The sequence below is a fragment of the Vidua macroura genome, chromosome 33, assembly GCF_024509145.1.
Source record: "Vidua macroura isolate BioBank_ID:100142 chromosome 33, ASM2450914v1, whole genome shotgun sequence".
In the NCBI taxonomy this organism is placed as follows: Eukaryota; Metazoa; Chordata; class Aves; order Passeriformes; family Viduidae; genus Vidua; species Vidua macroura.
Window position 1 is genome coordinate 978,699 of NC_071603.1, and position 27,559 is coordinate 1,006,257.

Below are 27,559 nucleotides of genomic sequence, written 5' to 3' on the forward strand. Positions count from 1 at the left end.
GCCCCTCCCCATCCCGGGCAGGCCCGTCCCGCCCCTCACGGCCGTCCCGACCTTCCCGAGCGCCGCCGCCGCCGCCGCTCCCGAGCACCAAAATGGCGGCGCCGCTCCCGCTCAGCCGGGCCCGTCCCGCGCGCCCGCCCTCGCCGCCCTCCCATTGGTCGCTACTCCCGCCAGTCCGAAAACACCGCGTTCTTATTGGTCCGCACTGTAGAGTGGGCGGTGCAGCGTTACGGCTGTCAATGATTGGCTGCGGCGTAAAATTGGGCGATTCCACATGAGGGAGCAGGCGGGACAAAGTAAGCACAGCGCTGTGATTGGCTGTGCGGCGCATGGGCGGGACAAAACGGCAGTGCGAGGTCGCGATTGGCCGGATTGAGCGGAAGAGGCGAGGCGGAGCGGCGGGGCAAGATGGCGGCGCTGTGGCGGGCGCTGCGGGCGCTGCGGGCGCTGCCCGCCGGGGCTCGGGGCCGCTCGGCGGCGTCGCCCGGGGCCGTGGCGCTGCCGCGGCCGCTCGGGGCCGAGGCGCACGAGGAAGAGCCGATGTTGGTGGCGCAGAGGAAGGTGAGCGGCCAAGGGCAAAGCGGGAGGGGCGGGGCTTTGTGGGGCGGGGCTTCACCATGCTCAGTTGATTGTGGGGCCGTGGATGGGCGGGGCCTGGGAGGGGCGTGGCCTGGGCTGAATGGGGGGGACACATTTGGGGACCATGGGTGTGTCTCAGGGAAGGGCGTGGCCCGGGAAGGGCGTGGCCTGGAGTGTGCGAGGGGGACACACCTGGGGGTGGGGCTCAGGTGGCTCCTCTGGCCCAGTGCTCCTGGGGGAGGGGGTGGGACACACCTGGGGGTCCTGAGGAGGGGGTGGGACACACCTGGGGGTCCTGAGGAGGGGGTGGGACACACCTGGGGGAGGGGTTGGGACACACCTGGGGGTCCTGAGGAGGGGGTGGGACACACCTGGGGGTCCTGAGGAGGGGGTGGGACACACCTGGGGGAGGGGTTGGGACACACCTGGGGGTCCTGGGGGAGGGGGTGGGACACACCTGGGGGTGCCTGGGCGGGGCAGGGGGCTCACAGGACCGTCCCCCCACGCAGAACCCCGACTATCACGGCTTCTCGGCCGAGCCCGACGCCGACGTGCTGAACATGCGCGCCGCCTTCCTGGCCGGCGTCTCCATCGCCGTCGTCCTGGGCTCCGTCTTCGTGCATTACCTGCCCGACTACGGGTCCGTGATCGCGGGGTCTCACCTGGGAAACCCCCCCGGGGTGAAGAGGGGAGGGGGGTAGCCCCAAGAGGAGCTTGTGGGGAAGCTGTGGAGGGGCTCTTAACCAAAATTTTTGGAGTTTAAAGGGGTTTTTTGGGGTGTCTGTGGGTGCCGTGGGGTCACCTGAGAGTTCTGTAGGAGCTCACGAGGGAACTTGGGGGCCAACAAAACCCCCTGTGCAGCCTATGGGGGTCTTCACGAAATTTTTTGGGGTCTGTAGGGCGCTGGGCAGCTCTGGGGGTGTCCATAGGAGCCCATGGGGGGTGGGGGATAATATATGGGGAATCTGGGAGAGGATTTAGGGGGCTACAGAGCCCTGGGGGGCTTAGGGTGGACTCTGGGGGGCCTATAGGGACAGCTGGGCCCTTAAGGAAGGAGGGATTTGGACACCGGGCAGGGGGTTTGGGATGTCCCCATGGATCCCCAAGGGGGGGGCTCACCTGTCCACCCCCTGCCCCACAGGCTGCAGCAGTGGGCGCGGCGCGAGGCCGAGATCCAGGTGCGGGAGCGGGAGCGCCGGGGGCTGCCCCTGCTCACCTCCAACTACTACGACCCCAAGCGCCTCTCCCTGCCCCCCCCGGAGTGACCCCAGACCACGGTGTTGGTTTGTGAATAAAGTTCTGGGTCCCCCTCGACTCCTGCGCCTTTTATTTCGGGGGGAGGGACAAGAAACCACATCTCCCAGCGGCCCTTGCAGCTCTGTGACGTCACCAGACCGCGACACCATGCGGAAATGGCGCCCTGGTCCCCACGGCCCATCCCATGAGCCCCTAGAGATCCCCACAGCCCCTGTGAGCCCCCCATGGCCCCCTACAGCCACGCAAGCCCCCCCATAACCTGCCAGCGAGCCCCTCTAGGGCCCTGGAGACCCCCGAGGCTCCTCACGCTCTCCCTGGGCTGCCGTAGACCCGCCTCGGTCCCCTATAGCCCGCTCAGGGCCTCCCCACGCCCCTGTGTGTAGCCCCGTGTGGCTCTGAGGGCCCCCGTTAGGCTTCTATAGGTTCCTGCATTACTTCAGGGACTTTGATTTAAATTTTTGTATGTGGTTCCCCATAGTTGTGCAATTCGGCATGACACTACGTAAAGTCTTCCGCGGTTTCCTGCGGGCTCTTTAAGCGCTCCTACAAGCCTCTGATCGGCCCCTATAAACCCCCACACGCCCCCCCTTGGGTCCCTATAGCCCCCCACGGGCCCCTATAGCTCCCAGACCCCCCCGAACCCCGCCATAGCCCCCCGCACTCCGCCTTTCCAGCCTCATGTCCCCTCTCGGCCGCCGTCGGGGCGGTGCGCGCCGTGCCGTGTCACGAGGCCGCGTAGGGGGCGTGGCCTTCCCCATCCGGGGCTCTGCGGCAGGAAAAGGGGCGTGGCCAGCCGGGGCGCGCCCGCCCAATCCTCGCGTCGGGTGAGGCGGGGAGGGAGGGGGCGGGCGGTGGCGGGAGGAGACAGCCAATGAGAGCGCGGCGCCGGGCGGCGCCGACCAATGGGAGAGCGTGGGGGGCGGGGCCTCTCGCGCGCAGGGAGGGGGCGGCGGGTGGCAGCGGCCGCGGCCGCCATCTTGTCGCGGAGGAGCCGAGCGGAGCGGGCGGGACCCGGCGGCGGGGCCTGGACAGCGACATTGGTGCGGGGCCGGGGGCGAGCCCGGGGCTCCTGGGGGGCTGCCCCGGCCTGGAGGGGCGCGGGGAGGCGGCCCCGGGGCCGGCGAGTGCGGCCCTGCCTTGAGGGAGCCGGCGCCGGGCCTGAGGGGGCCGGGGGGGAGCTGTGAGGGGGAATCGCCCCCCCCCTCCCCCCACACCGGGACCCTCAGGGTGGGGAGCGCGGGCTGGGACTGCGACCCCCGCTCGGGGACCCCCGAGGATGGGGAACCCCCCGGGTGGGACCCCCGGTTAATGGGGAACGCCCGCAAGGGAGGCCCCGAGGGCGGGATGGGACCCCCGGGACCCCCGCGGGTTCCCCGGTGCCGGGAGCGCTCTCAGGTGGGGGGGGGGGGCGGTGCTGGGCCTGGGCCTGGGGGTTGCTGGTGTGGTCTGATGTCCCTTAGTGCCACCTCGCTGTCCCCAAGTGTCCCTCCCCACCCTTCTGTGTGTCCCTCCGTCCCTGCGTGTCGCCCTGTCCGTCCCAGGTGTCGCCGGGGCGGTGACAACCAATGGGACAGCGCGGGGGCTGTCGCACCTGGTGGCCCCGCCCGTGACCCCATTCCCCTGGTGTCACCCTCTGTGTCCCCGCTGTCACCTGGTGTCACCCTGCATCACCCTCTCCATCCCTGCGTGTCTCTCGGTGCCACCTCCAGTGTCACCTGGTGTCGCCTGCAGCATCATCCCCTGTGCCTGGTGTCACCTCTTGTCACCAGCGTGTCACCGTGTCCTGCTCGGTGCCACCCTGTGTGTCACCCCTTGCTGTCGGTGACCTCAGGTCGCCACAGCTGTCACCTCTTGCCCCCAGTGTCACCCCGTGTCTCTCCCAGTGTCCCCACTGTCCCCAGCACTGTCCCTGTGTGACCCTGCCTGTCCTCTGCCCCTGTCCCTAAATGTCCAGCTGACCCCTGGCAGTCCCCAAATGTCCAGTTCCTTGCTGTCCCTGTCCCCAGCTGTCCCCTGACCTGTCCTTGTCCCCAGATGTCCAGCTTCCCTCTGCCCATGGATGTCCAGACCTCTCTTTGTCCCCAGCTGTCCCTGTGTGTCCCCTGACCTGTCCTTGTCTCTTGGTGTCCTCAGCTGTCCTTTGATCTGTCCCTGTGCATCCCCTGACCCTCACCTTGTCCCCGTGTGTCCCCTGACTGTCCCTGTCCCCATGTGTCCCCAGCTGTCCCCTGACTGTCCCCTGTCCCTGTCCCCAGATGTCCCCTGACTGTCCCTGTCCCCAGCTGTCCCCGTGTGTCCCCTGACTGTCCCCTGTCCCTGTCCCCAGCTGTCCCCTGACTGTCCCCTGTCCCTGTCCCCAGATGTCCCCATGTGTCCCCTGACTGTCCCTGTCCCTGTCCCCAGATGTCCAGCTCCCCGCTGTCGAAGAAGCGCCGCGTCTCTGGGTCAGAGCCACCGACGGGCTCCAGCCGCGCCCCTGCCCCCGCCGTGTCCCCGAGCGTCACCCCCGCCAACGTGAGTGCCACCAGCCCCTCCTGAGTGCCACCACCCCCTCCTGAGTGCCACCAGCCCCTCCTGAGGGCCACCACCCCCTCGGGGACCCTGAACCGCCCTCGGGGGCTTTGTCACCCTCTGGGGAGCCCGTGGTGTCATTGTCACCTCTGTGGTGCTCGGAGCTGCTGCTGGGGATGCGGTGTCACCCGGTGTCACCTGTGGGTCCTGGGGGTGGCATGTGTCTCTCGATGTCCCCTCACTCTGCTCAGAGTCATTTACTGCCCCTTGTGGGTTCCTTCTTTGTCCTGAGGGTGGCATTTGCTCCCCAGGTCCCTAGTGTCCCCTCCACCGTGGGCAGTGTCACCCCCAAGGTGTCACCTGTGGGTATTGAGGGTGGCACGTGTCCCTCAATGTCCTTTTGATCAGCTCAGGGTCACTCTGTTAATGATGCTTTGGTGACAATTACTGTCCTTTGCTGTCCCTCTCTTTGTCCTGAGGGTGACATTTGTCCCCCAGGTCCCCAGTGTCCCTTCAACAACGGGCAGTGTCACCCACAAGGTGTCACCTGCCCAACTGTTGTCACCACAGAGTGACACCACCACCCTGCCATCCCTGCTGTCAGCCCCTGCCACCCCTTGGGGGTCCTGCTCGCTGTCCCAGGGTGTCACAGCACCCGTTGTCACCCTCAGTGTCCCCGTGGTGACACCGCTGTCCCCTCTGTCCCCAGGGAATGGCGAAGAACGGGGCCGAGGCCGAGATCGATGAGGGGCTCTACTCCCGCCAGCTGTGAGTGATGGGGACATGGGGGGGACATTTTGGGGTCCCCAAGGGGGGTTTGGGATCCCCATGGACTTGGGGGGCTCTCTATGGAGTGGGGGAGTCCCCATAGTTGGGGGTTTCCCCATGGATTTGAGGTTCCTCGTGGATTTGGGGTTTCCCCACGGGTTTGGGAATATGGTATAGATTAAGGTTTTCTTATAAGTTTGGGGTTTTTAATAAGTGTGGGGAATTAGATGGGATGCACTTGAATTGGGGGGGTTCTACAGCCTTGAGGGGTTTCTCCTGAGAGTTTTGGGATTCCATCAAGATTTTTGGGTTCCTGTTGAACTCTTTGGCACCTCATTGAGGTTTTTTGGGCTCCCATTGGGTTTTTGGGGTCCCCATAAACTGAGGTTCCTTATGGATTTGGGGTTTTTCCATAGACCTGGGACCCCTCAGGGGTTTGGAGATGTCTGATGGATTAAGACTTCCCCATAAATTCTGGATTTTTTACGATTTAAGGCGATTAAGCAGCACATACTCAAACCGTGGGGGAGTCTTACGACCTTCACAAATTTCCCCTGTGAGCTTTGAGTTCCCATGGAGGTTTTTTGGGGTTCCCCCTGATTTTTTTTTTGGGTTTTTCCCCCCCCCAGGTACGTGCTGGGCCACGAGGCCATGAAGTGCATGCAGACCTCCAACGTGCTGGTGTCGGGGCTGCGGGGGCTGGGCGTGGAGGTGGCCAAGAACCTGGTGCTGGGGGGGGTCAAATCCGTCACCCTGCACGACCCCCACCCCGCAGCCTGGGCCGACCTGGCCTCCCAGGTGGGTCCTTGTGGGGTTTCCTGGCCTTTTTTTGGGGTTCTTTACCCTAAATCCTCGTTAATTGCCACGTTTGGGGGCTTGAGTTTCTTCTGGGTGTGAGAGGATTTTGGAGGGAGGTTTGTCGGCGTGATTTTGGGGGAGGGTTGGGGTGTTTGGGGTGTTTGGGGGCGTTTTGGAGGTGTTTGGGGTTGGTTTTGGAGATGTTGGGAGTGCATTGTGGGGAATTTGGGGTGTTTTGGGGATGTTTTTCGGGTCGTAGGGGGTGTTTGAAGGGTGTTTTGGGGTTTTTTAGAGGTTCCAGCCCCCCTGAGCCCTTGTTCCCCCCCAGTTCTACCTGTGGGAGGAGGATTTGGGGATGTGTGGGGGATGTTTTTGGGCTTTTTTTGTGGATGTTTTGAGGTTGTTTATGGGGATGTTTTTGGGGTTGTTTTGAGGATGTTTTGGGGTTGTTTATGGGGATGTTTTGGGGTTGTTTATGGGGATGTTTTTGGGGTTGTTTTGAGGATGCTTTGGGGTTGTTTATGGGGATGTTTTGGGGTTGTTATGGGGATGTTTTTGGGGTTGTTTTGGGGATGTTTTGGGGATGCTTTTGGGGTTGTTTTGAGGATGCTTTGGGGTTGTTTTTGGGGATGTTTTAGGGATGTTTTTGGAGTTTTGGGGTTGTTTTCGGGATGTTTTGGGTTTGTTATGGGGATGTTCTAGGGTTGTTTTGGGGTTGTTTTGCGAACGTTTTTGGGGTTGTTTGGGGGAGGTTTTTGGGGTTGTTTTGAGGTATTTTAGGGTTTCCTGCCCCTCGTTCTCCCCAGTTCTACCTGCGGGAGGAGGACGTGGGGCGCAGCCGGGCCGAGGCCACGCTGCCGCGCTTGGCCGAGCTCAACTCCTACGTGGCCGTGAGCAGCACCCGGGAGCCGCTGTCCCAGGAGCTGCTGGGCACATTCCAGGTAACCTGGCACAGGTGTGCCCACCTGGGCACAGGTGTAACCCCCTCAGACAGGTGTGCCCACCTGGGCGGGGGTCAGATGGCCCAGGTAGTCCAGGTGGATGCCCCAGGTGAGCCGAGGGGGTGGCCCAGGTAGGTGGCCTAGGTGACTCAGCTGAGTGCCCAGGTGGGTGCCCAGGTGAGTGCCCAGGTGCCCTGTCCCACAGGTGGTGGTGCTGACCAACTCCCCGCTGGAGGAGCAGCTCTGGGTGGGCGATTTCTGCCACAGCCACGGCATCAAACTGGTGGTGGCCGACACACGCGGGCTCTTCGGGTGAGGGGCACCCCCAAATGGGGTCCTTTTGGGGTCCCTTTTGGGGTGGGTCCTTTTTGGGGTTGGATTTTTGGGGTGGATCCCTTTTGGGGCATGTCTCTTTTGGGGTTGGATTTTTGGGATGGATCCCTTTTGGGGTGGGATTTTTAGAAAGTTCTTTTTTGGCATAGAGATTTTAGGGTGAATCCCTTTTGTGGTGGGGATTTTATGGTGGATTGCTTTTGAGGCAGGATTTTTAGGAGATTCTTTTCAGGGGTAGGATTTTAGAGTGGGAATTTTAAAGTATATCACTTTTAAGGGGGATTTTTAGGAGATTCTTTTCTGCTATGGGATTTTTGGTGTGGGATTTTAGGGTGGGATTTTAGGCTGGATCCCTTTTGGGGTTCCACGCTGACCCCCCCCTTGCAGGCAGCTGTTCTGTGACTTTGGGGACGACATGGTGGTGACAGACCCCAACGGGGAGCAGCCCCTCAGTGCCATGGTGTCCATGGTCACCAAGGTATGGGGAGGGGACAGCTCGGGGGTGTCCCCACATGGGTGTCCAGGGGGGTTTTGGGGTGTCCTGATCCCCTCAGCAGCCCCTGTGTCCCTCCAGGGGGGTTCCTGCGTGTCCCTCAGCACCCAGTGTCCCCTGACGGTACCCCGTGTCCCCAGGGCTGTCCTGGGGACGTTCCTGGGTGTCCCCCTTGTGTCCCCTGACGGTGCCTCATGTCCCCCAGAGCTGTTCCTGTGTCCCCCCCTCTGTCCCCTGACCGTGCCCCGTGTCCCCAGGGCTGTCCTGGGGAGGTCCCTGAGTCCCCCCTCTGTCCCCTGACCGTGCCCCGTGTCCTCAGAGCTGTCCTGGGGAGGTCCCTGAGTCCCCCCTCTGACCCCTGACCGTGTCCTGTGTCCCCAGGGCTGTCCTGGGGAGGTGACCTGCCTGGACGAGGCGCGTCACGGCTTCGAGACAGGCGACTTTGTCACCTTCACGGAGGTGGAGGGGATGGAGGAGCTGAACCGCTGCGGGCCCGTGGAGATCCGCGTGCTGGGTGAGCCCTGGCTTTGGGGGGCCCCTCACCTGGGGCCCTTTCTGGGGTCTCTGAGGCACCTGGGGCCATTCCTGGGGTGCCCCCCTCACCTGGGGCTCTTCTGGGGCAGTCTCTGAGGCACCTGGGTCCCTTTTTTGGGGTGCCCCACACACCTGGGCCCCTTTTTTGGGGTGCCCCAGTGACACCCCCGTGTCCCCAGGGCCATACACGTTCAGCATCGGGGACACCAGCGGCTACGGGGACTACGTGCGGGGTGGCATCGTCACCCAGGTCAAGATGCCCAAGCACATCCACTTCGTGAGTGGCACTGGGATGAACTGGGGGGCACTGGGAGGGACTTGGGGGCCACTGGGTTATACTGGGCTGTACTGGGTTATATTAGTTTATACTGGGTTGTACTGGGCTGTATAGGGTAATAGTGGGTTATATTGGGCTATACTGGGTTGTACTGGGTTGTATTGGATTGTATTGGATTATACTGGGCTGTATGGCTTTATACTGGGTTGTGCTGGTTTATACTGGGTTATAGTAGGCTATACTGGGTTCTATTGAGTTGTACTGGTTCATACTGGGTTGTACTAGTTTATATTGGCTTATGCTAGGGTATACTGGGTTATATGGGGCTGTACTGGTTTATACAAGGCTGTACTGGTTTTTACTGGTTTACACTGGGATGCCTCCTCCAGAAATGGTTGTGGGATGTGCTTAGAGGGTACTGGACTGTACTGGTTTATACTGGGATGTCACCTGTCTCCGTCCTGTCCCAGAAACGGTTGCGGGACGCGCTGGCCGAGCCCGAGATGATGGTGACGGATTTTGGGAAGGCCGAGAGGCCCTCGATGCTGCACTGGGCGTGGCAGGGCCTGCACCGCTTCCTGCGGCAGCACGGCCGCGCCCCGCGGCCCCGCCACCAGGTGGGGACACCGTGGGGACACCGGGACGTTGGGGGTGTTGGAAGCCACCATGATCTGCCCCATCGTGGCCGCTCCCAGGGTCCCGTCACCAGCTGGTGACACTGGGGACATTGAGGGTGTCGAGGACATGGAGGCCACCATGACCTGCCCCATCATGGCCACTCCCAGGCGGTGACACTGGGGACATTGAGGGTGCTGGGAACATGGAGGCCACCAGGGCCCCACCAGAATTTGGGAACATCAAAGGGGTTGGGGGTGGTTGGGTCTTGGAGGGACATGGGGCCACTGGGTCCTGCAGCAAGAGGGACCCTCACCATGGTCCCGTTATCTCTTAGGGACACTGGTGACATCATTCGGGGTTGTCATAGACTGTGGAGTGGCTTTTGGGGATACTGAGGCCATGGAGGCCACCAAGCCCTGCTCGTGGCCCCTCCCCACTGTCCCCAGTGCTGTCCCCAGCACCGTGTCCCTGTCCTTGTCCCCGACAGGGTGACGCGGCCGAGGTGGTGGCCCTGACCAAGGAGGTGGCCGCGGGGGCCGAGCTGGACGAGGAGCTGGTGCGGGAATTGGCCTTCCAGGCCACCGGCGACCTGGCCCCGGTCAACGCCTTCATCGGCGGCCTGGCCGCGCAGGAGGTCATGAAGGTACCGTGTCCCCTTGTCCCCAAGGCCACCTGGGGCTGCTGTCCCCATGTGTCACAGCTGGAGTCGCTCACCTGAGCCTGCCTGGGGTACCAGACTCAGTGTCTGTGTCCCGTGGTGGTGTCCCCTGGGGTCACTGCAGTGTCCCTGAGGTGGTCACTGGGGTTGCCCCGATGCCACTGCCTTGTCCTTGTCTTGTCCCTGATGTGTCCCCTGGGTCCCTGTCCCTGACATGTTTCCAGGTTCCTGTCCCTGATGTGTCCACCAGGGTCCCAGCCCTCTCCCTGACGTGTCCCCAGGATGTCCCTCACGCATCCCTCAGTATTTCCGTGTCCCTATCCCTGTCCCTGGGCTGTTCCTTTCCCTGATATGTCCCCAGGCTGTCCCTGTTCCTGGGCTGTCCCTGTCCCTAACTGTCCCTGACTGTCCCCCGGCTGTCCCTGACTGTCCCCGGGCTGTCCCTGTCCCCCAGGCCGTGTCGGGGAAGTTCACGCCCATCACGCAGTGGCTTTACTTCGACGCGCTCGAGTGTCTGCCCGAGGAGAACCGCGACACGCTGCTCACCGAGGAGCAGTGCCGGCCGGTGAGGGGACACGGGGACACCTGGGGGGGCTGGGTGACACGTGGGGGGGCTGGGGGACACCCCTGGATGATGTCACTTTGGGGGGTCATTGATTGGAAGACGTTGGTTGGGAGATCCCCACTGGTCACCCCGTTGGGCACAGCAGGTGCCTCACAGGGTGAGGGTGGCCACCAAGCACCCGTGGTCATTCCATGGAGGACACAGCCACGGCTGCTGTCACCCCTGAGTCCCCGTGGTGGCTCTGCAGCCCCGGGGGTGTCCCCTGGCAGGTGACACAGCCAGGTGACGCCGGTGTCTGATTGTCCCCAGCGCAACAGCCGCTACGACGGGCAGATCGCCGTGTTCGGGGCCGAGCTGCAGGCCAAGCTGGGCGCCCAGAAGTACTTTGTGGTCAGTGTCCCCAATGTCCCCATGTCCCCAGTGTCCTCACGTGTGTCTCCTTTCATCCATGATTTTCTTCTGTTGTCACCTGTTCCTCAAATGTCACCGAATTTCCCTTTGGGGATTTACCAAGTGTCACCTCTCCCACCCGCGTGTCCCCAGCCCTCCTGGGCCACCCTAAGTGTCCCCATGTGTCCCTTCGGTGTCCCCTGGTGTCCTCACATGTTTCACCATTGTTCCTTCAAGTCATCCATGTGTCCTCGATGTCCCTCGTGTTCCCAACTCTGTTCAAGTGTCCTCTGAGTGTCCCCAAGTGTCCCCTCACCCCTATCCCTTTCCCACCATGCGTCTCCAACCACACAGGCCACTTCCTGCTGTGTCCCCACATGTCCCCACCTGTCCCCAACCCCATGGGCCACCTCATGCTGTGTCCCCACATGTCCCCAACCCTGTGAGCCACCTCGTGCTCTGTCCCCACGTGTCCCCACGTGTCCCCGGCAGGTGGGGGCGGGGGCCATTGGCTGCGAGCTGCTCAAGAACTTTGCGATGGTGGGACTGGGCTGTGGCCCCGAGGGCAGCGTCACCGTCACCGACATGGACACCATCGAGAAGTCCAATCTCAACCGCCAGTTCCTCTTCCGGCCGTGGGACGTCACGGTGAGGGCTGGGAGCGGCCGGAGGGTTGGCCAACGTTGGGTTGGCTACACCAAGCTGGAGTGGGCGGGGAGGAAGGAGTTGGGGGGACAATGAGGGGCAGAGTTTGGGGGGGTCTCGAGGGGCAGAGCCAGTGGGGAGTTGGGCAGCCACCCTTAAGGTGCTGCCATTGAGTTGGTCGTGGTCAACGGTTGAGTTTTATGCTCAATGTCAAGGATTGAGTTTTGTGCTCAACATCAACAGTTGAGTCATGCTCAACGTCAACAGTTGAGTTTTTTGGCCAATGTCACCATTAGAGCTTCTTGGCCAACATCAACAATCAAGTTTCATGCACAGTATCGACCGTTGAGTTTCTTTGCTAGCGTCAACGGTTGAATTTTCTGGCCAACGTCAATGATTGAGTTTTGTGCTCAACATTAATGGTTGAATTTCTTGGCCAACATCAACAATTGAGTTTTATGCTCAATGTCAACAGTTGAGTTTCTTGGCCAACATCAACGATTGAGTTTCTGAGATGTGTCACTACATTAAGAAAGGGGCATGGCCTACAAGGGCGTGTCCCAAGGGGCAGGGCTCACATCCCAGCTCTTCCCCCACCCACAGAAGCTGAAGTCGGAGCGGGCGGCGGCGGCGGCGCGGGAGATGAACCCGGCGCTGCGCGTCAGCAGCCGCACCGACCGCGTGGGCCCCGACACCGAGCGCGTCTACGACGACGACTTCTTCGAGGGGCTGGACGGCGTGGCCAACGCGCTGGACAACGTGGACGCACGTGAGCACGGGGGGCTGGGGGCTGCAGAGACCTCTGGGGGTGCTGGAGGGACCCTTGGGGGGCTATGGGGACCCTTGGGGGGCTATGTGGATCCTTGGGTGGCTATGGTGACCTTCAGGGGGGCTATGGGGACCTTTGGGGGGGGCTATGGGGATCCATGGAGGGCTATGGAGACCCTTGGAGGGCTGCCCCATAGCCCCTGCTTGTGCCCCATATCTGAGGGTTCCCCACAGCCCCTGGGGGTGCCCCATATCAGAAGGTGCCCCATATTCAAGGGTACCCCATATCTAGGTCTCCCACAGCCCCTGAGGCGCCCCATATTCATGGGGCGCCCCATAACCCCCAAAGATTCTAGGCAGTGTGTACTGTGGGCTGCCCCATATGTGGGGGTGCCCCATATGCCCTGAGGGTGCCCTGTACCCCCTGGCGTGCCCCATAACTGCCCCCCACCCCCGGGCAGGGCTGTACATGGACCGGCGCTGCGTTTATTACCGGAAGCCGCTGCTGGAGTCGGGCACGCTGGGCACCAAGGGCAACGTGCAGGTGGTGATCCCGTTCCTGAGCGAGTCCTACAGCTCCAGCCAGGACCCCCCCGAGAAGGCCATTCCCATCTGCACCCTCAAGAACTTCCCCAACGCCATCGAGCACACGCTGCAGGTGCGTCCAGGTGTGCCCAGGGGCACCTGGCGGGCGTGGGGGGCACCTGGTGTGTACGGCTGGAGCGTGCCCAGGTGGTGTTTCAGGGGGTTCCAGATGGCTGGGTGGCATTTGAGGGGTCCTGGAGAGCACAGGGGTCTCGTTTTGAGGTATCTCAGACTCTGGGTTCCCTGCTTTTTGGGGTCTTGGATTTGGAGTTGGGGTTTGGTGGGGGGGTCATAGACACCTGTTTCCCTGGTTTTGGGGGGTTGTGGTTTGGGGGGTTCTGAACACCGGGGTTGTGGTTTAGGGGGTGTCCTGGACACTGGGGTCCCATTTTGGGAGATGCCAGACACTGTGTTCCCTGGTTTTGGGGGTCCTGGACACTAAAGTGCCCATTTTGGGGGGTCCTGGACACCAGGGTTGTGGTTTGGGGGGTCCCAGACACCAGGTTTCCTGGTTTGGGGGTGTCCTGGGCACTGCAGTCCCTGTTTTGGGGTGCCCCTGGTGCCAGGACCCCCCAGTGACACCCCCTTGTCGCAGTGGGCGCGTGACGAGTTCGAGGGGCTCTTCAAGCAGCCGGCCGAGAACGTGAACCAGTACCTGATGTGAGTGTGGGGACGGGCACCCCAAATCCCACTGGATCCCCCCCAAATCCGACTGGAGTCCCCCAGGGACCCCAAGTTCCTGGAACGGACCCTGCGCCTGGCAGGGACCCCTGTGACCCCCCCCATAACCCCCCTAACCCCTGCACCCCCTTTTTCCCCCAGGGACCCCAAGTTCCTGGAGCACACACTGTGCCCTGTGACCCCCCCTAACCCCTATGACCCCCCCAACCCCCCGTACCCCGTTTTTCCCCCAGGGACCCCAAGTTCCTGGAGCACACACTGTGCCCTGTGACCCCCCCAACCCCTATGACCCCCCCCCCCCATAAGCCCTGCACCCCGTTTTTCCCCCCAGGGACCCCAAGTTCCTGGAGCGCACACTGTGCCCTGTGATGCCCCCATAAGCCCTGCACCCCCTTTTCCCCCCAGGGACCCCAAGTTCCTGGAGCGCACCCTGCGCCTGGCAGGGACCCCTGTGACCCCCCCATAACCCCTGTGACCCCCCATACCCCGTTTTTCCCCCCAGGGACCCCAAGTTCCTGGAGCGCACGCTGCGCCTGGCAGGGACCCCTGTGACCCCCCCCCCGTACCCCGTTTTTCCCCCCAGGGACCCCAAGTTCCTGGAGCGCACGCTGCGCCTGGCAGGGACCCCTGTGACCCCCCCTAACCCCCCATACTCCGTTTTTCCCCCCAGGGATCCCAAGTTCCTGGAGCACACCCTGCGCCTGGCAGGGACCCCTGTGACCCCCCCCTAACCCCTGTGACCCCCCCTAACCCCCCGCACCCCGTTTTTCCCCCAGGGACCCCAAGTTCCTGGAGCGCACGCTGCGCCTGGCGGGCACGCAGCCGCTGGAGGTGCTGGAGGCCGTGCAGCGCAGCCTGGTCAGCGACCGGCCCCGCGCCTGGCCCGACTGCGTGGCCTGGGCCTGCCGGCACTGGCACCGCCAGTACAGCAACAACATCCGCCAGCTGCTGCACAACTTCCCCCCGGGACAGGTGGGAGAGCTTAATTAACGTGTTATTTGATTAGTTACCTCGTTAGCCCTGATTAGTTATCCTATTAACAGCATTAGTTACCTTACTTGCTCCCATTGCTTCATTCACCCCAACCTCATTTACCCCAATGTCCACCAGCTGCTGCACAACTTCCCCCTGGACAGGTGGGAGAGCTTAATTAACACATTATTTAATTAGTTACCTCGTTAGCCCTGATTACCTTACTAACCCCATTAGTTACCTTACTTACCCCCATTGCTTCATTTACCCCTACCTTATTTAACCCAATGTCCACCAGCTGCTGCACAACTTTCCCCCGGACACGTGGGAGAGCTTAATTAACTTGTTATTTAATTAATTATCTCATTAGTCCTGATTGATTACCTTATTAACCCTATTACTTAACCTTATTTACCTCCATTGTTTCATTTACCCCAACATCTACCAGCTGCTGCACAACTTTCCCCTGGGACAGGTGGAAGTGCCTTTGTTACCTTGTTCATTTAACCAATTACCTTATTAGCCCTGATTGATTAGTACATTAACCCCATTAATTACCTCGTTTACTCCCATTCCTTCTTTTACCCCAACACCCACCAGCTACTGCACAACTTCTCCCCAGGAGAGGTGGGCACCACCATTAATTATCTCCTTAACTCTCATTAATTACCTCCTTAATCCCAATTAATTACCTTGTTAACACCCATTATCTCGTTAACCCTATTAATTACTTCATTTACCCCAACATCTATCAAGACAGGTGGCCACCCCTTGATTACCTCATTAGTCTAATTAATACGTTGTTGACCTAAGCAATTGGTTCAGTAACTCCAATTAATTGCTTATTAAGCTCAATTAATGACCTCGTTAACCCTGGTTTTCTCCCTCCCCCCAGAAAACAAACTCGGGGACCCTGTTCTGGTCGGGGCCCAAGCGCTGCCCCCACCCCCTCGTGTTCGACCCTGACAATGTGAGTGGGGTCACCTGGGGGAGGGGCTGGGTCACCTGGGGGTGGGGACATCACCTGTGTCACCTGGGGGAGGGGCTGGGTCACTGGGGTGAGGATATCACCTTTGTCACCTGGGGTGGGGGCATCACCTGTGTCACCGAGGGGAGGCGCTGTGCCCCGTGGGTGTCACCCCTGTCTCTCTGAGTGCCACCCCTGCCCCTCTGGGTGCCACCTGACCCCTGTGGGTGCCACCTCTGCCCTTCTGAGCACCACCTGTCCCCTCTGAGCACCACCTCCTCCCTGTGGGTGCCACCTGCCCCCTGCGGGTGCCACCTGCTCCCTGCGGGTGCCAGCCCTGCCCATCTGGGTGCCACCTGTCCCCTGTGTCCCCCAGCCCCTGCACCTGGACTACGTGGTGGCGGCGGCGAACCTGTTTGCGCAGAGCTACGGCATCGCGGGCTCGCGGGACCGGGCGGCCGTGGCCGAGCTGCTGCGGCACGTGCGCGTGCCGCCCTTCGCGCCCAAGGCCGGCGTGCGCATCCACGTGTCCGACCAGGAGCTGCAGAGCGCCAGCGCCGCGCTGGGTACGGCACGGCAGGCACTGGGAGAGGGGCTAGGGGCTACTGGGGGTTACTGGGAGAGGGGCTGGGGCACTGGGAGAGGGGCTAGGGGTTACTGGGGGTTACTGGGAGAGGGGCTGGGGCACTGGGAGAGGGACCGGGGTACTGGGGGGACTGGGAGAGGGACTGGGGGTAACTGGGGGGACTCGGAGAGGGACTGGGGGTAACTGGGAGAGGGACTGGGGCACTGGGAGAGGGACTGGGGGTAACTGGGGGGACTGGGAGAGGGGCTAGGGGTTACTGGGGGTTACTGGGAGAGGGACTGGGGGGACTGGGAGAGGGACTTGGGGGTTACTGGGGGAACTGGGAGAGGAGCTGGGGGTATTGGGGAGCACTGGGAGAAGGGCTGGGGCACTGGGAGAGGGGCCGGGGGTACTGGGGGACACTGGGAGAGGGACTGAAAGTACTTGGGGTCTGCCAATGCCACACTGGGCACAGAGGGAGCAATGGGGGGGGCTTTGCCACTTTGGGTGAGGGGCTGGGGGTCCCACGTGTGCCGGGGGGTGCCATGGGGTGTTAGGGGAGTCCCACCATTGCCAGCGGGTGCGGGGGTCCCACGTGTGCCCCTCTCTCCCTCCCCACAGACGACGGGCGCCTGGAGGAGCTGAAGGCGTCGCTGCCCAGCCCCGAGGAGCTCCCGGGGTTCCGGATGTTCCCCATCGACTTTGAGAAGGTGGGTGCTGCCCCCCTGGGTGCCCCCTGCCCCCCCGGGTGCCCCCTGACCCTCTGGGTGCCCCCTATCCACCCCTGGCTGTCTCCAGGACGATGACACCAATTTCCACATGGATTTCATCGTGGCCGCCTCCAACCTGCGGGCGGAGAACTACGACATCCCCCCGGCCGACCGCCACAAGGTGGGCACTGGGGAGGGGCTGGGGCATACTGGGAGTACTGGGGGATGCTGGGGGGGGGGCCAGCAATGTCACTGGGGGAGCACTGTGGGGGCACTGGGGGGCTGCTAATGCCACATTGGGTGAGGGTCTGGGGGGGACCTGTGGGGTTGTTATGGGGTGTCAAAGATGCTAATGGGGTTTTTATGGGTGCTGGGGGGTGCTTTAGGGTATTCCAGGGGTTATTGTGGGGTGCTATGGGGTTATTATGGGTGCTGGGGGGTGTTCTGGGGTATTTCAGGGGTTACTCTGGGATGTGTGGGGCACACACACAGCCCACATGGACCCCACAGTGGCCGTGGGGCCCTGGTGGGGGCTGTGAGTCCCTCAGGCTGGTTTTTGGGGCCATCCCCCCCCCCAAACCCTAAATCCCTTTTTTCTGTCCCCCAGAGCAAACTGATCGCGGGGAAGATCATCCCGGCCATCGCCACCACCACGGCGGCCGTGGTGGGCCTGGCGTGCCTGGAGCTCTTCAAGCTGGTGCAGGGGCACCGCCGGCTGAGCTCCTACAAAAACGCCTTCCTCAACCTGGCCCTGCCCTTCGTGGGCTTCTCCGAGCCCCTCGCCTGCCCCCGCAACAAGGTGGGCACTGCCAGGGCTGGGGGGCACAGCCGTGGCAGGGCGGGGTCACTGGGGGGTGGCCGGAGGGGGTTTGGGGTTGGTGTGGGGCTGGGGTCCTCTTCCAGAGGGGATTTGGGGTCACAGTGAGGCTGGGGGTCACTTCCAGAGGGGATTTGGGCTTGCAGTGGGGCTGGCGGTCGCTCCCAAAGGGGATTTGGGGTCGCAGTGGGACCGGGCTCTGTTCCCAGTGGGGATTTGGGGTCGCAGTGGGGCTGGGGGTCGCTCCCAAAGGGGATTTGGCATCCCCCCAGCTCTGACTGTCCCTGCCATGTCCCCAGTACTACGAGGTGGAGTGGACGCTGTGGGACCGGTTCGAGGTGCAGGGGCTGCAGCCCGACGGGCAGGAGATGACCCTGCGCCAGTTCCTCGCCTACTTCAAGGTACTGGGAGGGACTGGAAGGGACTGGGAGGGGGGCAGGGGACAACTGAGGCACCCCAACCAAGAGGGGAGTGCTGGGAAGGGGGAAAGGTTAAGCCCCTGTGCTGACCCCTGTCCCCATGTCCCCACAGAAGGAGCACCGGCTGGAGATCACCATGCTGTCCCAGGGCGTGTCCATGCTCTACTCCTTCTTCATGCCGGCCGCCAAGCTGCGCGAGCGCCACGACCAACCGTAGGGACACGGGGGACACTGGGGGACACTGGGGACACGGGTGGGGTCCAGGGCAGGGACAGGACAGCAGGGTTGGAGGAAGAGCACAGGGACAAGAACACGGCCCTGTGGTGAGGGGACGTGTCCCAGGGGTGGTGGGGACAGGGTGTGCCTGTCCCCTCTGGGTGCCAGTGTGCCTTGGCACTCCCCATGTCCCCTCTGGTCCCTCAAGGCTGATCTCTGCCACGTGTCCCTGCCATGTCACCCTCCGATGACACAGACCATGCCACGTACTCTGACATGTCTCTGTCACGTCCCCCCCATACCCCCAGGATGACCTATGCCACATGTCCCTGCCATGTCCCCCTATGTCCCCCTGTCCCCCCAGGATGACCATGTCCCTGCCACATTCCCTGTCCCTGCAGGATGACCATGCTCCTGCCATGTCCCCCATGTCCCCTGTCCCCCCAGGATGAAAATGGCCCTGCCATGTCCCCTGTCCCCCAGGATGACCATGCCCCTGCCATGTCCCCTGTCCCCCAGGATGACCATGCCCCTGCCATGTCCCCCATGTCCCCTGTCCCCCCAGGATGACAGAGATCGTGACGCGGGTGTCCAAGAAGAAGCTGGGCCGCCACGTCAAGGCGCTGGTGTTCGAGCTGTGCTGCAACGACGACAGCGACGCCGACATCGAGGTGCCCTACGTGCGCTACACCATCCGCTAGGGGGCGCCCTGCCCCGCATCTCCGCCCGGCCCCGCCCCCCGCACAGGCCACGCCCCGTCACGCCCCGCCCCTCTCCCATAGTCGTTGTTGTGTCGGCCCCGCCCTCAGGGTGGGGGCGGGGTCTGGGGGGCGGGGCGAGGGTCCCACCCAATAAACATAGACCTTGGCAAAAAGGGGGCGTGTCTGAGTCACGGGGTGCTGGCACTGCGCGTGACAGCGGTGACAATGCTCCTTCCCTATGGCGGCAATGCCGTGGCTGGCATGTGACAGCGGTGACAAATGAGCCCGTGGTGCCACTGGCATGGCCAGGGCATGACAGCGGTGACAAAGACCCTGCGGTGGCACTGGCACAGCTGGCACCTGACAGCAGTGACAAATGACCCTGTGGTGGCACCAGGGTGGCTTTATTGGAGGTGGGGACACGGAGGGACCCCTCTTAGTCACATGAAGGGCTCAGTGTCACCTGCAATGTCCTCCGTGTCGCTGGTGGCAGCTGTGTCACCTGTGAAGGGTCAGCACAGCCCCGTGTCACCTGTGTCCCCGTGGCTCACGGTGTCACCTGTGCTCCCGTGTGTCACCTGCAGACGCGTCCTCGTCGTTCTCGGTGTCCATTCACGCAGTCACCGAGGTCACTGTGTCACCCTCGGTGTCCTTGCTGTCCCCAGGGGTTCCCGTGGGGCTCTGGCTGTCCCCGCTGTCCCCGCTGTCCCCGGCCAGGTGACGTTTCTGCCGCAGGAGTTGCCGGTACCGGGCGGCCGCAGCTTCCACGGTGGCCTGGAGCTCGGCCACCTCCACAGCCAGCGTCACCCCTGGGGACAGGCGGACACCGGGGGGACTGAGGAGGTCACGGGGGCCATGACCTTTAGGCCCTCCCCAGTTCTGGGGACACCCCAGATTTGGGGCGTTTCCCCCCATTCTTGGGCCCCTTTGGGTTCCTTTGGTGGCTTTTGGGGATCCCCCAGCTCCCCCCCCCCAGTTCCTTCCAGTTCCCCCCAGTCCACCCCAGTTCCCCCCAGTCCTCACCCCTCTGGAAGCTGCCCTGGGCCTGCCGCAGACTGGGGGGCACCAGGACCCCAAACCAGCCCAGGGGGTCTGGGGGGGGCCGGCTGGGGGTCCCCCCTTTTTCAGGGGCTCCCCGGCGCTGCCGCAGCCCTGGGGGAGAGACAAAGGTCAGAGACCCTCCCCAAAACAACTGAGTGACCCTCCCCAGCACCCACAGGACCCCTCAGAACCCCCCCAGCACCCCAAATTCGTCCCCAGTTCCTCCCCTGCACCCCCAGACCCATGGGTGACATCCCCAGAACCCCCAATCTGTCCCCAGCACCCACTGGGGACCTTCTGAGGACCCTGTCACCCACAGAACCCCCCCCCAAGGGACCCCAGAATCCCCCCCAGGGACCACCCAGCCCCCTCTCACCGTCACCCCCCCCCTGCTGCTGGGGGTCGGGGTCCTCGGGGTCCCCCCCTGTTCCAGGCACCTCCTCAAAGTGGGGGCGTCCCTCTGGGTCCTGCCTGGGGGTGACACAGTGGGGACAGCATCACCACTGTGCCCTGGTGTCCCTTGGCCACCACCAGGACGTCCCAGCACCCCCCAGTCACCCCCCACACTGGGGACATCGGTGTCACCCCTGTGTCACCTCCCCAAACTGGGGACACCCCTTTGTGTCCCCTCCAGTGTGTCCCCAATGTCCTCATGTCCCTCCCTGTGTCCCTGTCCCCTCCCTGAATGTCCCTAATGTCCCAGTATCCCTCCCTGTGTCCCTGCCACCCCCCACTGAGTGTCCCCAATGTCCCAGCGTCCCTCCCCACGTCCCAGTGTCCCCCCCAGTGTCCCTGTCCCCCACCTGTGGCACACACGGACTCGGGGCACCATGGTGGCCCCGTACTGCAGGGACGAGACGCGGTGACAGCCCAGGGAGTAACGGGCCTGAGCCAGGGACAGCCACCCCTGCAGGGACATCGGGGACATTGGGGACACGGGATAGGGACAACCCCCCCTGCAGGGACTCTGGGGACGTTGGGGACACAGCCACCCGTGTGGGGACATTGGGGACACAGCCACCTCTACAGGGACACAGGGGGACATTGAATGGGACAGAGGGACAGCCAGCTCTGTGGACACAGGGACACGGCATTAGGGACAGTCACCCGAGGGGACACAGGTGACACCGTGGCATGTCCCTTTGTGTCCCCACAGTGGGTGATGTGTCCCCCCAGTATGTCCCGGGACAGGTGGTGTGTCCCCAGCCATGTCCCCACAGCAGGGAACTGTCCCCAGGTGTGTCCCCATGGGGTTGGCACATCCCTGTAGCGGGTGACACCTGCCAGGTGTGTCCCTGTGGCAGGGGGCACCTCCTCACACGTGTCCCCACGAGGGGTGGCGTGTCCCCCTTGTGCCTCTGCCGTGTCCCTGCCGTGTCCCCTCACCTGCCGCAGGTGCTGCTCCAGCTGCTCCCGCCGCTGCTGCAGCAGCTCCAGCGCCTCCATCACCTCCAGCGCGGCCGCGTCCAGGGACAGCGACAGCGACCCTGGGGCGTGGGGGGGACACGGATCAGAACCCCAACCAACACCCGGGGGGGACACCAGGGGCTCCCCCAGACCCACCAAAATCGCTCCCCCCCGCCCAGGGAGCGGCCCGGTGTCCCCACGGTGTCACCCGTGCCCCCGGGACCCCCCCCCAGGCCCTCAGAGACCCCATCAAAACTCCCCCAGGCCCCCGGAAACCCGCTCAAAAAACCCTCGGGATCCCTGAGACCCCCCAAAACCACCCCAAAACGTTCTCTATCTCATGGAGACACCCAGAAAAGCCCCCGAAACCCCACCGAACATCCCCGCGACCCCCAGAGACCCCCAAACCCCGCGGAGCCCCCGGCCCTCCCTCACCGTCCATTGCCGCCCTCACCGCGGCCTCAGGCCCGGCCCCGCCTCGTCCAATCGCAGCCCGCCCCGGCACCTCTCGACCAATCAGCGCGCGCAGCAGCCAGGAGGGCGGGGCCTGCATGAGGGCCGGCAGCGCAGCGGGGTGAAGCCGACCCGGCCGCCATCTTGAGTAAGGGGTCAGCGTTTTCCGCCCCATGCGGCAGCACCGCGCGCTCCCATTGGTCCACCGGCGCTCGGCCAATGAGAGGCGGCGGTGCTGGGAGGTGCCGGCGTGTGAGGAGCGGCGCGGAGCGGAGCGACCGCGACCATGGTGAGGGGCGCGAGGGTTGGGTCGGTGGTCCCGTGTCCCCCCATCCCTCAGTGGTGCCTCTGGCCTCCCCTCCGTGTCCCCCATCCTCTCATTTCCATGCCCCCCACAACGCGCCCTCCCCCCTGCCCAGTTTCCCCGTATCCCCCCCTCACGTTCCCTCACTCTGTGTCCGCTGTCCCCGCTGTCCCCCGATGTCACCTCGCTGTCCCCGCTGTCCCCCCGCTGTCCCCCGATGTCAGTTCGCTGTCCCCGCCGCCCCCTCAGCGCCCCCGCCGTGTCCCCCATCCTCTCATGTCCCCCCCAGCGGGCCCTTCCCCGCACCCCCCCGCGTGTCACCGCCGCTGTCACCTCTGTCCGTCCCCGTGTGGCAGCTGCGGCGCCAGGCCCGGGAGCGCCGCGAGTACCTGCAGCGCCGGGCCACGGAGCAGCAGCAGCAGCGGCAGCGGGAGCGCAGGGAGAGCCTGCGGCGGGCGCTCGACGGTACCGGAGCACGGGGAGGCGGAGAGAGGGGCTGGGACGGGGGGAAAGAGGGCAGCGAGAGGAGTGAAGAGAGACCGGGAGGAATTTGGGGGGGTTACAGGGGGTTTGGGAGGAGTTACAAAGAGATTTTGGGTGTATGAAAAGGGGGTTGGGGGCGGCAGAGGAGATTTGGAGGAGTTGAGGAGAGTTTAGGGGGGACAGAGAGGAGTTTAAGGGGGTTGGGGGATGTTAAAGAGGGGTTAAGAGGGGACATGGGGGTGCTGCGGGCCCAGGGGGTTATTTGGGGCTGGGGTATTGGAATGGGGAGGGTTGGGGGTCCTGTCTGAGCCCCCCCGTTTCTCTCCCCCCTCCCCAGAGAATCGGCTGCTGCCCACAGAGCTGCGGCGTGAGGCGCTGGCCCTGCAGAAGGAGCTCGAGTTCGACTTCCAGGCACCGGGGGGTGAGAGGGACCCCCAAACTGGGGGAGAGGGACCCCCAAATCAGGGTGGGAGGGTGGAGAGAGGGGACCCCCAAGTTGGAGGTGATTGGAATTTCCAAACCCGGGGCTGGGGGACAGGCAAGACCCTTGAATGAGCTGGACCCCAAAATGGGGAGAGGGGAATCCTGGGACAGGAGGGAGGCAGCCCCAAAGAAAGAGCTAAAAAAAGAGACTGGCCTCATTTTTGGGAGTTTCCCCAAATTCTCAGTGGGTTTTTAAATTCCCCAGGTGAGATTAAATTCACCCCAAAATGAGCGTGGGGTTGCACCAACACCCACAGTCTGGGCTGCACCCCAAATCTGAGCCTCGTTCCCCCAGAATGGGAATTAAACCCATGTCCCCCCAAAATCCCCCCAGAACCCAGGCTCTGGATTGACCCCAATGACCCTGGGGTGGGTATGGCTGCAGTGGGCAGGGTTGGGAATGCAGGGGGTGTGGCCTGACAAAGCCCCGCCCCCAGAGACAGGTGACAGCCAGGATGACGAGTACAGGTGGGCGGGGGTGGAGCCCCCCAAGGTGATGGTGACGACGTCACGGGACCCCAGCGCCCGCTTGAGGCTCTTTGCCAAGGTGGGTGTGGCCAGGCTTGGGTGTGGTCTAGGGTGGGTGTGGCCAGGCTTGGGTGTGGTCTGGGGGTGGGTGTGGGCTGGGGTGGGTGTGGCTGGGTTTGGGTGTGGTCTGGGGTGGGTGGGGCAGGATTTGGGTGTGGCTCTGATGTGGGTGTGGCCCAGCCTTAGCACCCGGACCCCACCCCCAGGGGCTGTGCCAGTGAGGGTGTGGCTTCAAGCAGGGGTGGGTGTGGTTGGGCGGTGGGAGGGGCTTAATTGGCCCCACCCATTGGGGGCTGAGCCAATGCTGGACAGTGAAACCTAAAGGAATGGGAGGAGCCTATGTGGGTGGGGCCTGAAAGTGGGCACGGCTCCTAGTGAGTACAATGGGGAGGGGCGGGGCTAGGGATGGGTGTGTCATTGTCACCCTGTGCCAGGGCGACAGCGGGACACAGACTTGGGGACATGGGGGGCTGATTTGGGGGACATGTGGGAGGTAACTTGGGGGACACAGGGGTTGATTTGGGGACATGGGGGGTGATTTGGGGACATGGGGGGTGATTTGGGGGACACGGGGACGCTGGGTGAAGGGGTGACACAACCAGGGCGTGGCTCAGTGTCCCCGTGTCCCTGTCCCCAGGAGCTGTGCCTGCTGCTGCCGGGGGCTCGCCGCATGAACCGGGGCCGTGCCGAGCTGGGCGCTCTGGTGGGGGCGTGCCGGGCCGCGGGGGTCACCGACCTGCTGGTGCTGCACGAGACCCGCGGGCGGCCCGGTCAGTGCCAGGCGGGGCTGGGGCCTCCTTCTGGGGTCTCTGCTTGGAGGGGAAGGGGCTGAGGGCGATGCCTTGGGAAGGCTGAGCTGGAACAGAGCCAGACAGAGTTAATTAATAAAGCAGGGATTTATTAAAAGGATCTCAATGGATCCACCTTGGGCAGCACAAGAGCCCAGCCAGGGCTGCACCCAAGCTGAACCAAAATGGTCCCAAAATGGATAACTGGTCACAGGCTCTCACTCTTATAAGTTTTAGTCCATTTGTATATTTGAGTTAATTGTCCAATTTTAGCTTTAGCCCGTGCAGTCCCGTCCTTCTTGTCTTTCTCTCTCCAGCCCACGGTGTTTGTGCTCCTGGGCCTGAGGTTTGGATCATTTGTCCTTGGTGCCCAGCTAGAGAAGGAATTGTTTTGTCTCCCTGCTCTGAGCAGAGAGCTCACCATCCCATAATATGAAGCCCACACCCACACACTAAAGCAGGACAGAACCTGAAAAACAAAAGCTAAAAATAGAAAAGCTAAAGGGAGTGGGTGGGGCTAATCCCAGGGGGTGTGGCCTGTTCATGGGTGTGTCCTGATCAAGCCCCACCCCCCCCCAGATGGGCTGACCGTGTCCCACCTGCCCCACGGCCCCACCGCCCACTTCACCCTGAGCGGGGCCGTGCTGCGCCAGGAGGTCGGGGGGCTCGGGGGGGCCCCGCTGGCCGCCCCCCACCTGCTGCTGCTGCGTCTGGATTCCACTCTGGGAAAAAGGGTACGGCTGGGGGGGGCGTGGGGGACGTGGGGGGGACAGGAGGGGAAATGGGGAGACACACCTGGGGGGACGTGAGGGGATACAGAGGGAAATTTGGGGTACATGGGGGAGGAAATGGGGACACTGGGGAGGAGCACGGGAGGTGCCAGGGGTGGGGTGACCCCATCCCTGTCCCCATCCCTGTCCCCATCCCTGTCCCCATCCCTGTCCCCCCTTAGGTCGGGACCATTCTGAAGCACCTGTTCCCCGTTCCCCGTCCCGACAGCCGCCGCGTGGTGACCTTCGCCAACGAGGACGACGTCATTTTAGTGCGGTGGGTGACGCGTGGGCACACGGGGACACGGACAGACCCCCCCCGAGCCCCCCTGACCCCCCCACCCTCCCCACAGGAACCACGTGTACCGGCGCCGGGGACGGACGGTGGAGCTGGAGGAGGTGGGACCCCCGCTTCCAGCTGAGGCGTGAGTGTCCCCTGCTGTCCCCAACAGCCCTAAAAGGCTCCCCCCGTGTCCCCAAATGTCCCAACAACCCCCCCCGTGTCCCCCCCAGCCTACCTGATCCGCCTGGGGACCCTGGAGCAGGGGGACGCGGCCGACGTGGAGTGGCGCTGGCACCCGTACACGGCCACGGCCCCCAAGCGCCGCCTGCTCAGCGCCACCTGAGCCCCCCAGGACCCCCCCGAGCACCTGGAGAGCCCCCCCAGGTGGGGCCCACCTGCACACCTGAGACCACCTCGGCAGCTGAGACCCCTCTGGACTCCCCCAGGCACGGCTGGGTCTCTCACAATCAGTTTTTATTTGTCATAATAAATCGTTTTTGTCTATATTGGGCTCGGTAAGGATCAGCCAGGTTCCACTGCAGCCTCTCTTCTGTGAGGAGGGGGCCCAGGGATCTGGACCCCCCCCTCACACCCGGGACCACTCGGCCGGGGGGTCCCGCGGGCCCTTGGGCTTCCCGATGCGGAAGTTAAACCCTGGGGGGAGGAGCAGGGGCTCAGTGAGGTGGGGGGGCTGGACACTGATGTCCCCCCTGAGCCCCCCCGTGGCCCTCACACACCGAGACCCCCCCAGGACACCAGGGACCCCCCATGCTCACCCAGGCAGGGGCCACTGCCGGTGTCTGCGGGGGGGGTCACGACCTCGTAGGCGCCGTCCGTGGCTCTGGGGGACTCTGAGGGGGGGACCAGGGTCAGAATTATCGTTCCTGGGCACCCCTGAGCCCCCCAAATCACCCCAAAACCTGGGGGACCCCCCCCCCAACGCCCCCCACTCACCTGCCGGGCCGGGCGAGGGGCGGCGCACGGGGCTGCCCGGCAGCGAGCACGTGCCCGAAGGGGCGGAGTCTCGTCCGAAGGAGGCGTGGTCTCTTCCCAAAGGGGAGGGGCCTCGCCCTGCGGCTCCGCCCCCCCGGCGGGGCTTGTTGACCACGGCGTAGGTGACATCCATGGCGGGGGGCGCGGGGGGCTCGGCCGGCACCGAGACGCTCCTGGGGGGCAGGGGAGGGGCGGCGAGGGAGGGGACACCTGGCCGGGTCACCTGTCCCCGCTGGGAGTACTCACCTGAGCAGCGTGGGCCGCAGAGCCCGGCGGGCGACGGCGTCCTGGTACAGGGGGGGCTGGGGAGGCACAGGGTCACCTGCGGCCCCCCAAACGGGGGCTACCGGAGCTCCCGCCTTCCCCCCAAACCTCTCGGGGCCCCCCGAGCTCTTGGGGTCCCCCCCGACCGGCCGGGTCCCTTCTTTCACTTCCCCTTTCCGGGGGCAGGAAGTGCTGCGGCCGCCCTCGTGCCCCCACCCCGCCCCGGATGCCCGCGGCCCCCCGAGCTCGGGGCTGGCCCCCCCCCCCACAACAGGACCGGGGTCCCCCTCTCACCTGGACCCCGCGGGCCAGGCTGAGGTGGCCGGGGGGCGGTGGAGGTGCCATGGGGGTCCGGGGGCTCTCAGGTGTGTGGGGCACGGAGGGGACCAGGGGGGTTTTCAGTGGCCCAGGCCCCGCCCCCGGCTGGAGCCCTGCCCCTGGGCTGGAGCCTACAGCTCCCATGGGAATTCCCTGTGGCGTTTTGGGGGGGCTCCTGGGGGTCCCTATAGACACTGCAGCGTCTGCAGGGCCTGTTTTGGGGCTCTCTGGGGCTTCTTAGGGTACCTATAACCCTCCAGCGAGTCGGGGGGGGTGCTCTATAAACCCTACAGAGCCTCTGTAGAGATTTTGGGTGTCCTTATGGACCCTAAAGTGACCCTAAATCTCTTTGGGGGTGCCTACAGAGCTTCTGGGGTCCCCTGAGGCCGCCCTGGTGCTCCTGTGGCTCCTGGAGCTCACCTGGGAGGCGCTGAAGGCGCTGCAGGGCCGTGCAGGGGGGGTCCCACGGCCCCGCGGGGCCTCTGGGGCGCCCCCAGACCCTGAGGGGACCCCAAAGGCCCTGCGGGGGCGGGGCCAGGTCCTATGGCCCCCGTAGGGACCCGTCTGGCCCCGCCCCTCCTCACGGGGCCCCGCCCCTCCTCCCGGCGCCCCGCCCGGCGCCCGCTGATTGGCGGGCGCGCGGCGGCCGCGCCCTCTTCCTCCGCGCCGCGCGGTG

The 27,559-nt window shown here is 63.9% G+C and overlaps 5 protein-coding genes across 5 annotated transcripts; 3 read left to right on the plus strand and 2 right to left on the minus strand.

Annotated features, from left to right (window-relative positions):
* The first annotated feature begins 408 nt into the window (after nucleotides 1-408).
* On the plus strand, nucleotides 409-1,893 carry NDUFB11 (NADH:ubiquinone oxidoreductase subunit B11). The gene is made up of 3 exons (XM_054001859.1): nucleotides 409-561; nucleotides 1,089-1,219; nucleotides 1,721-1,893. Exons 1-3 carry the CDS (start codon nucleotides 409-411, stop codon nucleotides 1,842-1,844), a joined length of 408 nt encoding a protein of 135 aa, XP_053857834.1. The 3' UTR covers nucleotides 1,845-1,893.
* An 895-nt stretch (nucleotides 1,894-2,788) lies between these two features.
* UBA1 (ubiquitin like modifier activating enzyme 1) lies at nucleotides 2,789-18,945 on the plus strand. The gene is made up of 26 exons (XM_054001855.1): nucleotides 2,789-2,876; nucleotides 4,240-4,350; nucleotides 5,057-5,115; nucleotides 5,745-5,913; nucleotides 6,720-6,854; nucleotides 7,060-7,166; nucleotides 7,575-7,665; nucleotides 8,062-8,194; nucleotides 8,394-8,491; nucleotides 8,962-9,108; nucleotides 9,597-9,752; nucleotides 10,222-10,332; nucleotides 10,642-10,722; nucleotides 11,215-11,370; nucleotides 11,971-12,136; nucleotides 12,597-12,793; nucleotides 13,316-13,380; nucleotides 14,178-14,373; nucleotides 15,269-15,343; nucleotides 15,717-15,906; nucleotides 16,527-16,615; nucleotides 16,704-16,796; nucleotides 17,223-17,414; nucleotides 17,732-17,833; nucleotides 17,964-18,064; nucleotides 18,633-18,945. Exons 2-26 carry the CDS (start codon nucleotides 4,240-4,242, stop codon nucleotides 18,766-18,768), a joined length of 3,156 nt encoding a protein of 1,051 aa, XP_053857830.1. The 5' UTR covers nucleotides 2,789-2,876; the 3' UTR covers nucleotides 18,769-18,945.
* Nucleotides 18,946-19,138: 193 nt separating this feature from the next.
* On the minus strand, nucleotides 19,139-21,812 carry CCDC115 (coiled-coil domain containing 115). The gene is given in 8 exon segments (XM_054001856.1): nucleotides 19,139-19,270; nucleotides 19,347-19,577; nucleotides 19,792-19,920; nucleotides 20,186-20,280; nucleotides 20,613-20,716; nucleotides 21,196-21,296; nucleotides 21,652-21,745; nucleotides 21,747-21,812. Coding segments are annotated over 7 exon segments (786 nt in total). The 3' UTR covers nucleotides 19,139-19,270; nucleotides 19,347-19,380.
* Nucleotides 21,813-21,882: 70 nt separating this feature from the next.
* IMP4 (IMP U3 small nucleolar ribonucleoprotein 4) lies at nucleotides 21,883-25,812 on the plus strand. The gene is given in 10 exon segments (XM_054001865.1): nucleotides 21,883-21,958; nucleotides 22,330-22,438; nucleotides 22,794-22,877; nucleotides 23,377-23,486; nucleotides 24,105-24,237; nucleotides 24,835-24,989; nucleotides 25,208-25,302; nucleotides 25,379-25,430; nucleotides 25,432-25,450; nucleotides 25,539-25,812. Coding segments are annotated over 10 exon segments (873 nt in total). The 5' UTR covers nucleotides 21,883-21,955; the 3' UTR covers nucleotides 25,652-25,812.
* On the minus strand, nucleotides 25,742-27,490 carry PTPN18 (protein tyrosine phosphatase non-receptor type 18). Its single transcript, XM_054001866.1, has 5 exons — nucleotides 27,304-27,490; nucleotides 26,548-26,603; nucleotides 26,263-26,474; nucleotides 26,085-26,159; nucleotides 25,742-25,962 (listed from the first exon to the last, which is right to left on the minus strand). The coding sequence occupies exons 3-5, from the start codon at nucleotides 26,432-26,434 to the stop codon at nucleotides 25,895-25,897; spliced, it is 315 nt and encodes a 104-aa protein (XP_053857841.1). The 5' UTR covers nucleotides 26,435-26,474; nucleotides 26,548-26,603; nucleotides 27,304-27,490; the 3' UTR covers nucleotides 25,742-25,894.
* Between the last annotated feature and the right edge of the window lie 69 nt (nucleotides 27,491-27,559).